General features: G+C 51.9%; 2 protein-coding genes and 1 non-coding gene across 3 annotated transcripts; 2 read left to right on the forward strand and 1 right to left on the reverse strand.

The window, feature by feature from the left end:
- The first annotated feature begins 440 nt into the window (after positions 1-440).
- Positions 441-520, forward strand: EDB91DRAFT_t71. The gene has a single exon. It is a non-coding gene; the product is annotated as a tRNA-Ala (tRNA).
- A 963-nt stretch (positions 521-1,483) lies between these two features.
- EDB91DRAFT_1329266 (uncharacterized protein) lies at positions 1,484-14,494 on the forward strand. Its single transcript, XM_041325315.1, has 21 exons — positions 1,484-1,671; positions 1,729-3,082; positions 3,137-3,440; positions 3,492-4,893; positions 4,950-5,867; positions 5,925-6,248; positions 6,271-6,761; positions 6,811-7,675; positions 7,729-7,824; positions 7,876-8,077; positions 8,127-9,755; positions 9,808-10,861; positions 10,913-11,619; positions 11,668-12,178; positions 12,236-12,316; positions 12,369-12,579; positions 12,636-12,742; positions 12,793-13,395; positions 13,447-13,534; positions 13,585-14,271; positions 14,323-14,494. Exons 1-21 carry the CDS (start codon positions 1,591-1,593, stop codon positions 14,356-14,358), a joined length of 11,751 nt encoding a protein of 3,916 aa, XP_041176742.1. The 5' UTR covers positions 1,484-1,590; the 3' UTR covers positions 14,359-14,494.
- EDB91DRAFT_396760 (uncharacterized protein) lies at positions 14,411-15,720 on the reverse strand. Its single transcript, XM_041327111.1, has 2 exons — positions 15,651-15,720; positions 14,411-15,569 (listed from the first exon to the last, which is right to left on the reverse strand). Exon 2 carries the CDS (start codon positions 15,565-15,567, stop codon positions 14,539-14,541), a length of 1,029 nt encoding a protein of 342 aa, XP_041176743.1. The 5' UTR covers positions 15,568-15,569; positions 15,651-15,720; the 3' UTR covers positions 14,411-14,538.
- Positions 15,721-15,730: the final 10 nt, after the last annotated feature.

Below are 15,730 nucleotides of genomic sequence, written 5' to 3' on the forward strand. Positions count from 1 at the left end.
CTCTGTCCACTCGTGTCTTTTTCTGCATGTGGAGGTGGATGGTTGAGTGATCTTGTTTATTGAACGTTCATTTCGAAAGGACCATGTTATGTTGCATCTTTATCTGCGATTTGTGTTACATAACTATAATTGACTTGCAATCATTTTGACGATGTAATTGATACCCCGTAGCGACGTGCGTGTTGGTATGGAGGCTGGGATGGTTGAGTGGTTTACAATATTTGTTGGTTAGCTGCCTCGTAAGTATCATATGGAATTCCATGTCAGCCTTCTGTGGCGGGCCTTTTTTGACCTGTGGAAGTTATTGATATTATGGCCTCTATTGTCAAACATAAGATGATACCAATAGCCCAACAATAGCCTGTCGAATGAGTCGGTGCGCTGGGGAAGGAATCATCTTGGCTAGATGAAGATCGGACATCCCCCTAACCTCACTTCATGGGCATTTAGCGCAGTGGTAGCGCGTATGCTTTGCATACTTGCATGTATAAGGTCCAGAGTTCAATCCTCTGAATGTCCATGTTTTTTTGCTGTGAACTAGTGCTGGGGTTTCCAGATCGCCGTCTGGAAGATTTTCGATAATCTCAATATGATGTCGGGTATTGCCGAGTCACGACCCGTCACTGACTTTGTTCTTGGAGTTTAGGCTCTTGTGTGTGCGATCAAGCAAGGAAATATGAAGATCGGAGGAATCGTTGACTGCACAGACTCATCAGACAGATTTGAAACTGACAAAGATACGGGCGATCAAGAGGACTCTGCAGAAGATGGGATAAAATATAATATTGATCGACCACCCAAAGAACGAAATAGCGCGGAGTATTGGCGGAGTGAAAGACATCGTACTGGTGGTCTATATGAAAACATAATACTAACGTTATCGTGATCTGCATGTGCCGCCTGAACACACGAGGCTTGAAACTATTCGCAGGTAGCCTAGACCATAGGCGACGCGTCATCAATCGATAGAGGTGATGATGAGGAGACATGTGCATATATGGACAGATGGCCTGATGGCAGGAGGCATCTTTTAAGTTGAGTCAAACAACACATGTTGAAATTGAGTTGAATAAGAGAAACACATGTGTTTTACAATTGCCTCGCGTGTCTCATTTTCCGTTGTATGGGCGCAGAGGTGCTAGCAAGAGACAGGGGGTTACGGGTACGTGTTTCTGTGAATATCTTGAGATGATGGCGGATGAATAGATTTTATCTGTTAGTCACTGATTAGTCACTGCCAGCTTTCAAGTGGGAAAGTCGATTTGAACGTGAAAAAGATACGCTAAGCCTGGTCAGCGATACTGTCTAGATGAGACGGTCAGCGTTCACATAGAATTCGTTAATAGATACATAAGTTACCTCGGTGGAACATTGATCACGAAAACGCCATCTAATTGGCTGCCTTGCCGTTAAATACGTAATCACGTGACCTGCCTGCAGTTTTTGGGGGAGTCGACAAGCCTGAAACAAAAAAATTGGGAGTCAAACACGCTGGGGGGTACCAGGGCATATATAAGTAAAGCCTAATCCCATTCCTCCTTCTTTACATCCCTCCCGCACGTCGTTCCCGACGTTCACCTCCCCTCCAAAATGTCTGTTCAGAACGGCGACGCCGTTCATGAAAACCAATTTGCTACTCGTCCACTAGTGATCTCCATTGCAAACGTTAGAGTACGCGTCATCTCTTTTTCTGTTGAATCTAGACTTTATTTCAACTGTTTTTTCCAGGTCTCCATCCCTGTCTCCACCCAAATAGACGAGTGGATCGCTGCTGAAGTCCTTAGGGATGACTTCATTCTGTCTCAAGAACGCGTCGACGTAGAAAATGTCGCTGAAATTGAAAACCCATTGCAAGCCAACGTAGACCTCTTCGCACGTTTCCTCGCTTTCATTGCACAGAGGACTTCAGATGCACCCAACAGCATCAAGGCACGCACTTCTCTTCTTACTAGCGTGTTCAAGCATTTCGTCTCCTCATATCTTACCGATACCGACCTCTTTTCTTTCGTAAACCCATTCGATACCGAGGTCCGCACAAGAGTCTTGGCTGCTTTCTTTGCAGCACGTGCTACCCTAGAGAACCATAATGTTACCGATATTCCAGGACCCCCTACTTCCGCCCTCTTCACAGCTGCTGAGGACACCGAAGCATCAATATATGCGCTCTTTGGCGGTCAAGGGACCAACGAGGTCTACTTTGATGAGCTCCAAGCGCTGTACGACACGTACAAACCCTATGTTTCCCCCATAATCACGTCTATCACCAACGAGATTCTCCTCCCCCTCGTCGCATCTCGCGAGGCTTGTAGCTTCTACAACTATGGCATGAATGTTGCCGCATGGCTCGCAGGCACGTCCCCTCGTCCCCCTGTCGAGTATCTTGCCTCCATCCCAGTATCCCTTCCTTTGATCGGTCTCACCCAGCTCGTGCAGTATCTTGTCATCTGTCGCGTCTCCGGATTCACTCCCGGTGACCTCCGCGACCATATCGCTGGTGCAACTGGCCATTCGCAGGGCGTTGTCTCTGCGATTGCTATTTCAGCATCTACATCATTTGAATCATTTGACGTCAACGCCAAGAAAGCCCTCCGCTGGCTCTTCTTCTGTGGTATGCGCGGGCAGGAAGCATTCCCTGTGCTTGCCCTAGAACCAAGCATCGTTCAAGACTGCGTCGATGGAGGCGAGGGTGAGCCAACACCCATGCTTTCCATCACAAACCTACCCCTCGAGGCGCTGCAGCCCCATCTGACCGCCACCAACAATCATCTACCCGCCAATGCACAGATCGCCGTCTCGCTGTTCAATGGTCCCAGAAATTTCGTCGTTACTGGTCCTCCTCGCTCCCTGTGCGGGCTTGTAACAAACTTGAGGAAGGTACGTGCATCGCCTGGCCTTGACCAGAGCAAAGTTCCGTTTTCGCAGCGCAAACTCGCGTTTGGTGTGCGATTCTTGGTCGTGAATGCCCCGTACCACAGCGCACATTTGAAAGGTGCTGCGGAGAAGTTGTGCGATGAAGATCTTGAAGGCGAGGAGCTTTGGTCCACGGAAGAATTGGGTATCCCAGTCTTCAACACCGAAGATGGTACGCATATATAGTCACTTCAGAGCGCGTTTATGGCTGATTTGGTGGTTGTAGGCTCTGACATGCGTACTTCGGCGACATCTATCACGCGTTCATTATGCGACCAGATCTTTACGTCCCCAATTCACTGGACCCTCGCAACGGGTTTCCCTGAGACTGCAACGCACGTCATCGACTTTGGTCCCGGTGGCCTAAATGGCATCGGGCCTCTCACAGCTCGTAATCTTGATGGCCGCGGCGTTCGCGTTATCACGCTAGGCGACAAGGGTCGCGGTGAGGCCGAGGTATTCGATATTGAAGACGTCAAGTACGAGGAGTGGTGGAGCAAGAAGTATGCGCCGAAACTTGTGAAGACGAGGTAGGTTAACCATGGTCGACGAGTTTCCATATTCTGATATTACATGCACAGCGATGGTACCGTCCACCTCGACACGCCTTTCTCGCGCCTGCTCGGGAAGCCCCCGATCATGGTCGCTGGCATGACGCCCACAACCGTGAAAGCGGGCTTCGTTTCTGCAGTTCTCTCTGCCGGGTATCACATCGAGCTCGCAGGTGGAGGTCACTACAACCCAGCATCGCTACGTGCAAAGATTGCCGAAATTCAAGCACAAATTCCTACAGGCGTCGGCATCACGCTCAATTCCCTCTACATTAACCCCCGCCAATTCGGATTCCAGTTCCCCTTGTGGCAGGAAATGCGCCGCGAAGGCTTGCCTGTCGAAGGTTTCTGTGTTGCTGCTGGCATTCCCAGCACTGAGAAAGCAGCCGAGATCATCGATGGCTTGAGGAAGGCTGGTATTCGGCACGTATCGTTCAAGCCGGGCTCCGTGGATGGTATCAGGCAGGTCGTGAACATTGCAAAGGCCAACCCCGATTTCCCTATCATTCTTCAATGGACGGGTGGGCGTGCCGGTGGCCACCACTCTTACGAGGACTTCCATATGCCAGTTCTGAAAACCTACAGCTCCATGCGTGCGCAGGAGAACTTGATTCTTGTCGGCGGTTCTGGGTTCGGAGGTGCAGATGATGTGTGGCCATACCTCACTGGTGATTGGTCGAAGGACCTCTACGGTCAGCAGCTCATGCCTTTCGACGGTTTCCTATTCGCGTCGCGCGTGATGGTGGCCAAGGAAGCGCACACGAGCTCGAGCGTCAAGGACCTCATCGTTGCAGCGGCTGGTGTCGATAACAAGCAATGGGAGAACACATACGTGAAGCCTACCGGCGGGATTTTGACGGTGCGCTCAGAGTTGGGTGAGCCGATCCATAAGGTCGCAACCCGCGCTGTGAAGCTGTGGAAGGAGTTCGACGACAGCGTGTTCAAGCTCCCGAAGGAGAAGCGTGCCCCTTGGCTCGCTGAGCGCAAGGCGGAGATCATTGCCAAGTTGAACGCGGACTTCGCAAAGCCATGGTTTGGCTGGAAGAAAGATGGTAGCGTTGCTTTCGACCTCGGCGACATGACCTACGAGGAGGTTGCCCTCCGCATGGTTCGCTTGATGTACGTCGCGCACCAGAGTCGATGGATTGATTTGAGCTTGAGGAACTTGACGGGTGATTGGTTGAGGCGCGTGGAAGAGAGGTTTGCAGGCGTCAATGAAGGGTTGAAGCCGAGCGTGCTGCAGAGCTTCACCGAACTTGACGATCCCAGCATGTTTGTGGAGTCGTTTTTCGACAAGTATCCCGCTGCGAAGACTCAGTTGCTCGCTGCTGAGGACCGCGCATATTTCCTCACGATTTCTCAGCGCATGGGCCAGAAGCCGGCGCCTTTCATTCCGATTTTGGACAGTAGCTTCGAGGTTTGGTTCAAGAAGGTTTGCATCAGTCCGCTGTCATTGAGATCGTTCACTGATCTATTGGATGATTGTAGGATTCGCTTTGGGCTGCCGAGGATATCGAGGCGGTGTTTGATCAGGACCCGCAGCGCGTGTGCATTCTTCAAGGCCCCGTTGCCGTCAAGTACTCTACCGTCAAAGACGAGCCAATCAAGGATCTTCTGGGCAACATCACTTCCCGCCTCGTTGAGAAGCTCCTCGAGCGATCCTACGACGGAGACGTTTCGAATGTCCCAACTGTTGACTACCTTGCTCCTGTCCCAGAAGAAGCTGAGACTCCCGATGGTGTTGCGTACAAAGAGACTTCGAAGAGCGTGACCTATACCGTTGGTGATATTATCCCTGATACGAAGGAGTGGTTGCAGGCGCTATCCGGCTCAGAGCTGAGCTGGATCAAGGCGTTGTTGACGTCCGAGACAATCGTACAAGGCACTGCCTACATTGACAATCCGCTCCAACGTGCGCTTGCGCCGAGACGCGGGCAGAAGGTGGTCATCGGCATGGAGAATGGTTCGCCAACCTCTCTGACCTTCTACGGTGCTGGTCGCTCGCATGGCATTCATAAGCCTGACTTCAAGGCCGTTGAGATCCACTACACCGCGTCTTCCGAGAGTATCGACGTCACCTTCTACGAGGACAGGCGCGACGTATCCGTGCCTCTCTCGCTGCAATTCAAATATGTACCATCCATGGGCTCCATGCCGATTCACGAGGTCGCAGTCGGCCGCAATCGTCGCATCAAGGAGTTCTACTGGAAGCTGTGGTTCGGAGACGAGGAGGAACTGCCCGATATTGATATTCATGAGACGTTCATTGGCCCTGAGGTCACGATTTCCGCCGAGGATGTGGGGATGTTCTGTGGTGTTGTTGGTAACCAGAATGAAGCGTTCAAAGCAGCGCGCACGGAGACTGTCAAGGCTCCGATGGACTTTGCAATTGTGACTGGGTGGCAGGTATGTGGTTTAGGTCGTATGCTTTTGGAACTTCGACTGACTTGGATCATGATTTAGGCGATCATGAAGGCAATCTTCCCAGTGACCATCGATGGGGATCTGCTGAAGTTGGTCCACCTTTCGAATGGCTTCCGCCTCGTTCCTGGCGCGCAGCCCTTAGTCGCTGGTGACGTCTGCATCGCTGACGCACACATTTCATCAGTCAAGAACACGGATGCTGGCAAGGTCGTCAAAGTCAAGGGCAACGTTTTCCGCGACGGCAAGCCTGTTATCGAGGTCGTCTCTTCCTTCATCTACCGCGGCCGCTTTACCGACTTCGAGGACACATTTGAGACTGTCCACGAGCCTGATTACGTCGTGGAGATTACCAATGATGCCGACGTCGGGTGTTATGCAGTCTAAGGAGTGGTTGAGCTGGGAAGACGAGGCAACGCCTCTCAAGGCTGGAATGACCCTTGTTTTCCGCGTGCAATCGCAGGTCACATTCAAGGACAAGGCCACCTACCGCGATGTCACAGTCTCTGGTGACGTCTTCATGCGCGATCAGCTCAAGCGCTTGAAGAAGGTTGCCTCAGTCGAGTTCGAGCAGGAAGGATGCCACGGCAACCCCGTCGTTGCACATCTCGAGCGCCACGGCACCCAGGAAGGCCGTCTCACCCCCCTCGGCAATGAGTACACCATGACCAGCAAAGTCTCCACCACATTCAATTCTCCGCTTGCAAATGAACCATACTCGAAGGTCTCTGGCGATTTCAATCCCATTCATGTCAACCCTTACTTCTCAGACTATGCATCGCTCCCTGGAACCATCACCCATGGCATGTGGTCTAGCGCTGCTACGCGCCGTTACGTTGAAAACATTGTCGCGGAAGGCAATCCCGACCGTGTCGTTGCGTAAGTGAAGTCTTCATTGACATGATCAGCAAACTGACTTCTCTCTCAGATATGATGTCTCTTTCGTCGGCATGATCTTGCCTGGCGATGAGCTTAAGGTCAACATTCGCCACGTTGGCATGCGCGACGGCAACATGGTCGTCAAGGTCGAAACGTTGAACCAACGCGATGAGAAGGTCCTCGAGGGCACTGCAGAGGTTGCTCAGGCTACCACTGTCTACGTCTTCACCGGCCAGGGCTCGCAGGAGCCTGGTATGGGAATGGATCTTTACAACAGCTCGTCTGCTGCTCGTGCAGTCTGGGAAGGAGCTGATACGCACTTGCTCGCCGTGTACGGTTTCTCCATCGTTGAGATCGTGAAGGACAACCCGAAGGAGAAGACCATCCACTTCGGTGGCATCAAGGGTCAGGCAATCCGTCAACGGTACATGGACATGACCTACGACACCATGGACAAGGACGGAAACGTCAAGACTCTTCCTCTCTTCGCCGACATCGACGTTCGCACCCCGAAATACACCTTCAGCCATCCCAATGGTCTCCTTTTTGCTACTCAATTCGCTCAGATTGCACTCGTCGTCACCGAGAAAGCTGCATTCGAAGATATGCGCGCCAAGGGCTTCGTCCAGAAGGACTGCGCGTTCGCCGGACACTCGCTTGGTGAATATTCCGCTCTCGCCTCCATGGCCGATGTCCTCCATATATCCGCTCTTGTCGATGTCGTTTTCTACCGTGGCATCACCATGCAGCGCGCCGTCGAGCGTGATGCTCACAACCGCTCTAACTATGCTATGTGTGCTGTCAACCCCAGCCGTATTTCGAAAACCTTCACCGACGCTGCACTTCGTGAGGTCGTTGACACCATTGCTACGCGTACGACCACGTTGCTTGAAATCGTGAACTACAACGTTGAGGTCAGTGCTTTCTTACTTTACGCCGCTTTGTGACTAACATGTATTTCACGTAGGGTCAACAATACGTTTGCGCTGGAGAGCTCCTTGCTCTTCAGACGATGACTAACGTCTTGAACTACTTGAAAGTCCAGAAGATTGATATTCAGAAGGTTTGCGCTTTATTTGTCAGAACGTTCGCAGCCTAACATAGGTCTTCACAGCTGACTGAGCAGTTCACCGTCGAGAAGGTCAAGGAGATGCTTGGGGACATCGTGATGGAATGCTTCGAGCGCGCCAAGGAACAGCAACGAGCAGAGGGCTACATCAAGCTTGAGCGTGGATTTGCAACCATTCCTCTGCCTGGTATTGATGTACCCTTCCACTCTCGTTACCTTTGGGCTGGTGTCATGCCATTCCGTGCATGTAAGTCGTGTATATACGTTGCGCTGATTCCGCTCATCGTTTTACCCAGACCTTTCGAAGAAGATCAACCCTTCGCTTCTTAACCCTGACATGCTGATCGGAAAATACATCCCGAACTTGGTCGCGAAGCCCTTCGACATCACGCGCGAGTACGCGCAGTTGATCTATGATCAGACGTCTTCGCCCCGTCTCGACAAGATTCTTAAGAAGTGGGATCAGGACAGCTGGACCTCCCCTGAGCAGCGTCAGAAACTTGCATACACTATCCTCGTTGAACTCCTCTCATATCAGTTCGCATCTCCTGTCCGATGGATTGAAACCCAGGACTTGTTGTTCACTCAGTATCACTTCGAACGCTTCATCGAGCTTGGTCCTTCGCCTACGCTTACTGGCATGGCCACGCGCACTCTCAAGGCCAAGTACGAAGCACAAGATGACGCCGTCAGCCGCAAGAGAATCATCCTCTGCCACGCAAAGAATGTCCGCGAGATCTACTACCAGTTCGAAGATGAAGCTGTTGCGCCTCCAGCGACTGAAGCTCCTGCGGAGTCAACACCCGCCCCCGCAGCTCCTGTCGCTGCGCCTACGCCTGTCGCCTCCGCGCCTTCGGCTGGCCCCGCCACTTCCATTGAAGATGCCCCCATCAAGGCCAATGACATCCTCATGTCCATCATCGCGCAGAAGCTCAAAAAGAAGATTGAGGAGGTTCCTGCTAGCAAAACCATCAAGGACCTCGTTGGTGGCAAGTCGACTCTTCAGAACGAGATTCTCGGTGACTTGCAACTTGAGTTCTCATCTGCACCCGAGAAAGGTGAAGAACTGCCGTTGGAAGAGCTCGGTTCTGCTCTCGGCATCGGTCACTCTGGTGCTCTCGGCAAGTACACTTCAGGCTTGGTGTCCCGCATGATCGGTGGCAAGATGCCTGGTGGTTTCAACTCGTCTGCCATCAAGACGCATCTAGCGAAGACTTGGGGACTAGGATCGTTACGCGCCGACGGCGTCCTTCTCCTTGGGACCACCATGGAGCCTGCCAAACGTCTCTCTTCAGAGGCTGAGGGCAAGGCATGGCTTGACACTGTCGTCGCCATCTATGCTCAGCGTTCTGGTATCTCTCTCTCTAGCGGAGGTGCTGGAGGTGCCAGCGGTGGTTCTGGTGGTGGTGCGACTATGAACAGCGAGGAGTTCTTGAAGTTCCGTACTGAGCAGGAGCAGTTTGCGGCTCAGCACGTTGAGTTGTACATGCGCTATCTTAACAAGGACTCTCGTTCCGGGGAGATTGCGTTCGACAAGGAGAAAGCCAATTCCGCTCAATTGCAGGCTCGCTTGGACGCCATCACAAAGGAGCACGGCGACGCATACATTGACGGTATTCAACCTGCTTTCGACCCGCTCAAAGCTCGCCACTTCGATTCCTCATGGAACTGGGTGCGACAAGATGCTCTCTTGATGTACTATGACATTATCCATGGTCGCCTCACCACTGTCGACCGCGAGCTTACCGCCCGTTGCATTGCTTTACTCAACCGCGCCGACCCCGAACTTCTCACTTACATGCAGTATAACATCGACCGTTGCGACGCTAGCAAGGGTGACACCTACGCTCTTGCAAAGCAGTTTGGCCAACAGCTCATCGACAATACGAAGGAAGTCATTGGCCACCCTCCCGTGTACAAGGATGGTGAGTAATCAGACTAACTTTCGTCCATCACCCTTAATCATGTTGAAATCAGTGACGTTCCCCACTGCTCCTCATACTGAAGTCACGGAGAAAGGTGACATCGTCTACTCCGAAGTCGTCCGGGAGAACGTTCGCAAGTTGGAAGCCTACGTCGAGGAGATGGCCAGTGGCGATACTATCTCCACTGTCAACATCCAGAAGGTGCAAGACGATGTTTTGAAACTGTGGACTGTCGTCAGATCCCAGCCCGGCATCAGTCAGGACCAGAAAAACCGCATCAAGGCATTGTACGAGGGAGTCGTTCGTTCCCTCAGAAAGGGCCCCGAGCAATCACGCACTCGCACTCGTAGTCGTCGCTCATCTTCTCAATTCCTCCGTCCCCAAATCTCAGCCGTCACCACCGTGTCCGCAGACAAGGTCCCTCTTCTCCACCTCAAACGCAAGGTGGGCAGCAACTGGGAGTACTCCAGCAACTTGACTGGCGTGTACCTCGACATTCTTCACGAGATTGCAACCTCGGGCACTACCTTTAAGGACAAGAATGCTCTTCTCACTGGAGTCGGCAAGGGCTCCATTGGTGTGGAGATCCTGAAGGGTCTTCTGTCCGGCGGTGCACATGTCGTCATCACCACCTCTCGCTACAACCGGGCGACCGTCGAGTACTACCAATCTATTTACCAGAGCTTTGGTGCTCGAGGATCGGCCCTGACTGTTGTTCCCTTCAACCAAGGTTCAAAGCAGGACGTTGAAGCGCTCGTCGACTACATCTATGCTACGCTCGGGCTCGATCTCGACTACATACTTCCCTTCGCTGCAGTGCCCGAGAATGGACGCGAGATTGACGGCCTGGATGACAAGTCTGAGCTTGCCCACCGCATTATGTTGGTGAATTTGCTGCGCATCCTCGGTGCAGTCAAGAATAAGAAGGCCTCTCGTCATTTCGTCACCAGACCGACACAGGTCATTCTTCCCCTCTCTCCTAATCACGGTCTCTTCGGCAACGATGGTCTCTATTCAGAATCCAAGATATCGCTAGAGACCTTGTTCAACCGCTGGAACTCTGAGAGCTGGGGCGAGTATTTGTGCTTGGCTGGTGCTGTCATTGGGTGAGTATCGCCGGTTTTCTCGTGCTGTTCGTTGGCTTATGCCCCATGTAGATGGACCCGCGGCACAGGTCTCATGGATGCTACCAACATTGTCGCAGATGAAGTCGAGAGTCACGGTGTCCGCACCTTCTCGGCGAAGGAGATGGCTTTCAATATACTCGGTCTGATGCACCCATTGCTCTTCAGTATCACCCAGGTTGAGCCTATCTGGGCTGACCTTAATGGTGGGATGGATCGCCTCCCTGACCTCGCTGATATCACTAGCCGCATCCGCATGGATTTGAATAAGAAGAGCGAGCTTCGTCGTGCTATTGCGCGCGATAATGCCCTTGACTTCAAGGTCATCAATGGGGCGGAGGGCGAACGGGTCCTGCAAACCGTCAATGTGGTTCCGCGAGCAAACTTCAAATTCGAATTCCCTGCCCTGGAGACTACTTCGGCCTTGGAAGATCTGAAGAAACTTCGTGGCATTATCGATTTAGAGAAGGTTGTCGTCATCACAGGATTCGCCGAGGTCGGTCCTTGGGGTAGTTCGCGCACTCGTTGGGAAATGGAGGCACGAGGAGAGTTCACGATTGAGGGCTGTATCGAGATGGCCTGGCTCATGGGTTACATCAAGCACTTCGACGGACGTCTCAAGGATGGTTCGCTGTACGTAGGCTGGGTTGATTTGAAAACTGGCGAGCCTGTCGACGACAAAGATGTCAGAAGTCGCTACGAGAAGGAAATTCTGAGTCACGCTGGTGTGCGGTTGATCGGTGAGTCGAGTCCCAACATTCATCAGACAGTTTTTGATCTTCTCGCAGAGCCTGAGTTGTTCCGTGGCTATGATCCCAAGAAGAAGGTTTTCAACCAAGAGATTGAGCTTATTCACGACTTAGAACCGATTGAGGTCGCACAATCTGAGGCCGAGAAGTTCAAGTACGAGCATGGCGATAAATGCGACATCTGGACCGGAGAAGGTGATCAGTGGTTCGTCAAATTCAAGAAGGGTGCACGCGTCTTAGTCCCCAAGGCGTTCAAATTCAGTCGCCTGGTAGCTGGTCAGATCCCCACCGGTTGGGATGCTGGTCGCTACGGTATTCCACCGGATATCATTGCTCAAACCGACCGCGCCACTCTCTGGGCCCTTGTTTGCACGGCCGAGGCTTTGAATATGTCTGGAATCACGGATCCCTACGAACTATACAAGTACTTCCACCCCTCTGAAGTTGGCACTTGCGTAGGCAGCGGTATGGGTGGCACGGAAAGTCTTGCACAAATGTTCAAAGACCGTCGCGAGGAGAAAGAAGTTCAGAACGATATCTTGCAGGAGACGTCAGTTCACCTAGCTTCGTCCGATGAATACGAATCATTGACAATCTATTCTCACAGTTTCATCAACACTACTGCTGGATGGATTAACCTTCTTCTCATGTCATCTAGCGGCCCAGTGAAGATTCCTGTTGGCGCTTGGTGAGTGTTCATAATGACTCGCGATTTTGGTTCCTCATGTTTCAAATCTCAGTGCGACTGCACTCCAATCTCTCGAGATTGCCTCTGACACACTATTGTCTGGGAAGGCGAAAGTCATGATTGCTGGTGGCTTCGATGACATCAGCGAGGAAGGCTCTTACGAGTTCGCTAACATGAAGGCCACGAGCAACGCCGAGACTGAGTTCGCCATGGGGCGTGAGCCCACTGAGATGTCCCGTCCCGCTACGACGACTCGCTCAGGCGTAAGTTCTCTGATCTATATCCTCGATATCTTTAACTCACCAACTTTGCGTATTAGTTCATGGAGTCGCAGGGGACTGGCATACATATCATTATGACTGCAAAGACGGCTCTGGAGATTGGTGCTCCTATCCGTGGTATCCTGGCGTTCACGTCGACTTCCACGTAAGTCTATGTCGAACCTGAGAGATATACACTTACTCACCGTTCTGCAGTGACAAGGCTGGACGATCTATTCCCGCTCCTGGTCGCGGTGCTCTTTCTGTCGCAAGAGAACTCCCCTCGAAGTTCCCCCTTCCTAGTCTCAGTCTTGACTACCGCTCTCGCCAGATTGCCTTCAGACGCAAGCAGATCTCCGAGTGGCTCGACCATGAGCTCACTCAGTTGCGCGAGGAGATGGACATCCTCAAGGCTGATGGCGGAGATATCGACAATGACTACTTCTCATCCCGTGTTGCAGACACTGAGAAGGAAGCTCGCCGTCAAGAGAAGGAGGCTTTGGCTACGTACGGCATGCTGGAGGGTACTGATCCTCGTGTGGCTCCTATGCGGCGTGCACTCGCGGTGTGGGGTTTGACGGCAGATGACGTCGGTGTTCTCTCGATCCACGGAACAAGTACCGGTGCGAACGAGAAGAATGAGACGCAAATCTGGCACAACATCTTCGAGTCCATGTCACGCACCCACGGCAATGCTGTTCCTGTCATTGCTCAAAAGAGCTTGCTTGGACACTCGAAGGGTGGTTCAGCGGCGTGGCAGATGGCTGGTTTGTTGCAGACTGTCATCACTGGCATTATCCCAGGTAACCGCAACAGCGAGTAAGTACTCCATCTTCACATTGGCTTCGCCTGCTCATGGCAATCCTTCAGCAACATCGATGCTCGATTTGAGGCTCATCATTTCCTTATGTTCCCGTCGAGGCCTATTCATACCGACGGTATCCGTGCTGGTGTTATGGTGAGTTCATCTGACCGATAGTCGACATGGACTAATCCCGTGGCCACTAGTCATCCTTCGGTTTCGGTCAAGTTGGTGGCACCGCAGTTGTTGTTCATCCCCGGTATCTCCTCGGTGCTCTTGAACCCTCCGAATATGAGTCATACAAGATACGCAACCAGTCTCGTGCGCAAGAGGCGTACAAGGTCATGACAGAGATGATGACCTCCAACTCGCTGGTCAAGGTCAAGGAAGGCCCGCCATACACTCCTGAATTGGAGCAAGCAGTCCTCATGAACCCAATGGCTCGTGCTACCTTCGATCCGAAGACTCGCAGCTACTCGTATACTGCCAGCCTTGACAAGAACATTCCGTTTGATACTGCCAACGTCAAGGTTGTTGCAGATGCCCTTGCATCACAGGGATCCGTAGCTGGAGTTGGTGTCGATCAAGAGTTGATCTCCTCCGTGCCGTCTTCTAACCCTACTTTCGTCGCACGTAACTTCACTGAGGCTGAGATTGCCTACTGCCGTGCTCAACCGTCACCTCCATCATCTTTCGCGGCTCGATGGGTAGGAAAGGAAGCAGTGTTCAAGTCGCTGGGTGTGTCATCAAAGGGTGCTGCCGCTGCAATGAAGGACATCGAGATCCTGCCCAACGAATCTGGCGTTCCGACCGTAACTCTCCACGGCGATGCAAAGGCTGCTGCACATAGCAAGGGAATCACTAACGTGTTGGTGTCCTTGAGTCATTCTGAGGTATGTTTGTGACACATCGTCAAATCATAACCTGACATGAGATCCCATCAGACCATTGCAATCGCTTTCGCTCAAGCTTCATCATAGAAAATCATTCGTCTTGGACTCTCATGACTGGCATGTTCTCGATAATTCAATACTTTACTCGTTCAGAATGAAACCGATATCCGTTTGTTGTAACATAGAGTAGACTGGTAACGTAATAGAATTCTTCGCTTTCAAGGGTGTGTGCAAATGCGTGGGTAGAGTGCCATCCAGCAGCATTATTTAAGTAGATGCTGAAGTGTACAAACTGTTCTGAATGATATAGTTAGCAACAGATGAAGTAACGAGTCTCCTCCACGTCTCGTCCTGAAGGACGACCTTTGTTCTCACTTGGCTTGAACTGGTTTGCTCATCATCCCCTATGCCAATCAACGCAACTCGCTCGCTCTCCACAAACTCTTTTGCCGCGGATAAAGTCCTCGCTTCTACTTCCGCCTGCACCGTTTGCTCCACTTCTTCCATATTCCGTCGTGCACATACCACATAGCAATCATCTCCCACAGGCGAGAAAAAGAAACGAAGAGCATCCATCATCGCAGCTTCAGATGCATAATATCTCGGAGACAGGAGGCGGACAAGAGTATCAAAGCCAATCAGGAATGTGAGGCGTGGACCGGGTGTTGATATATCTCCAGAGGTGGGAGGTGTCATCATTCTGTCCAGAGCACTTGACGGACGATACAAGCCCGAAATCCGCGCACGCAGGAACTGCCGAAGAACTGTAGCTTTTCCGACAAATGTTGGCTCATCAATGATGGCTATTGCGATGTTGGCATGCGCAGACTCGGATGTATCCTCTGGGAGTTGCGAGACGGATGCTGATATGTCCTTTGATAAGAGGTACATCATCTCCAGACGCTGTTCATATGTTGCATCGCCAGGTTTCAGTGCTTTATCAGCGTTCCGCACGGATAGCAGAAGCAGCCTTGCATCATAATCGAGCTCAACCGTTGATTCCAGAGCTAAGCCTGTGAGACCGGATCTCATGGTGTACCGTGGAGGTCGAGAGTTTGCCAGAGCAAGGTGGGCATATGTCGGTGGATTGAAGGAAGAGTCTAAGACAGATACACGAATGGTGTCAAGTTTACGTTGCGGGTGAATAGGTAGTGGAGGGCAGGGCCAGCGCTCATGGGACATGTACACGAGCTCCACAGGAGACTCATCGAGCTCCACAGGAGACTCATGCTTTTGTATTTTCTGGAGGAGTTTGAGTGCGTGACTCCTAGGAGGCCATAACGGTTTTGCGTTCATGTCTGGTTACAACCCAGCATTGGATTGAGGTAGACCTGGTCTAAATAGCGTGCACTATTTCACAGGTCAACAAATAAACCCACCAAGAAGTAGTGACCAGAGATAAGATGCGTCGTGACTTGTCTACCCCGGGCCCGCTAACCTTTACATAAGATTAGCAATT

This window comes from Suillus paluster (genome assembly GCF_016628075.1).
Source record: "Suillus paluster strain FC165 chromosome Unknown EDB91scaffold_29, whole genome shotgun sequence".
Lineage (NCBI taxonomy): Eukaryota > Fungi > Basidiomycota > Agaricomycetes > Boletales > Suillaceae > Suillus > Suillus paluster.

Coding starts and splice junctions, on each gene's coding strand:
- EDB91DRAFT_1329266 (XM_041325315.1), top strand. CDS start 1,591: ATGTCTGTTCAGAACGGCGACGCCGTTCATGAAAACCAATTTGCTACT. Junction 9,756..9,807: donor CCCTCCCGTGTACAAGGATG/GTGAGTAATCAG, acceptor TGTTGAAATCAG/TGACGTTCCCCACTGCTCCT. Junction 11,620..11,667: donor CGCTGGTGTGCGGTTGATCG/GTGAGTCGAGTC, acceptor ATCTTCTCGCAG/AGCCTGAGTTGTTCCGTGGC.
- EDB91DRAFT_396760 (XM_041327111.1), bottom strand. CDS start 15,567: ATGAACGCAAAACCGTTATGGCCTCCTAGGAGTCACGCACTCAAACTC.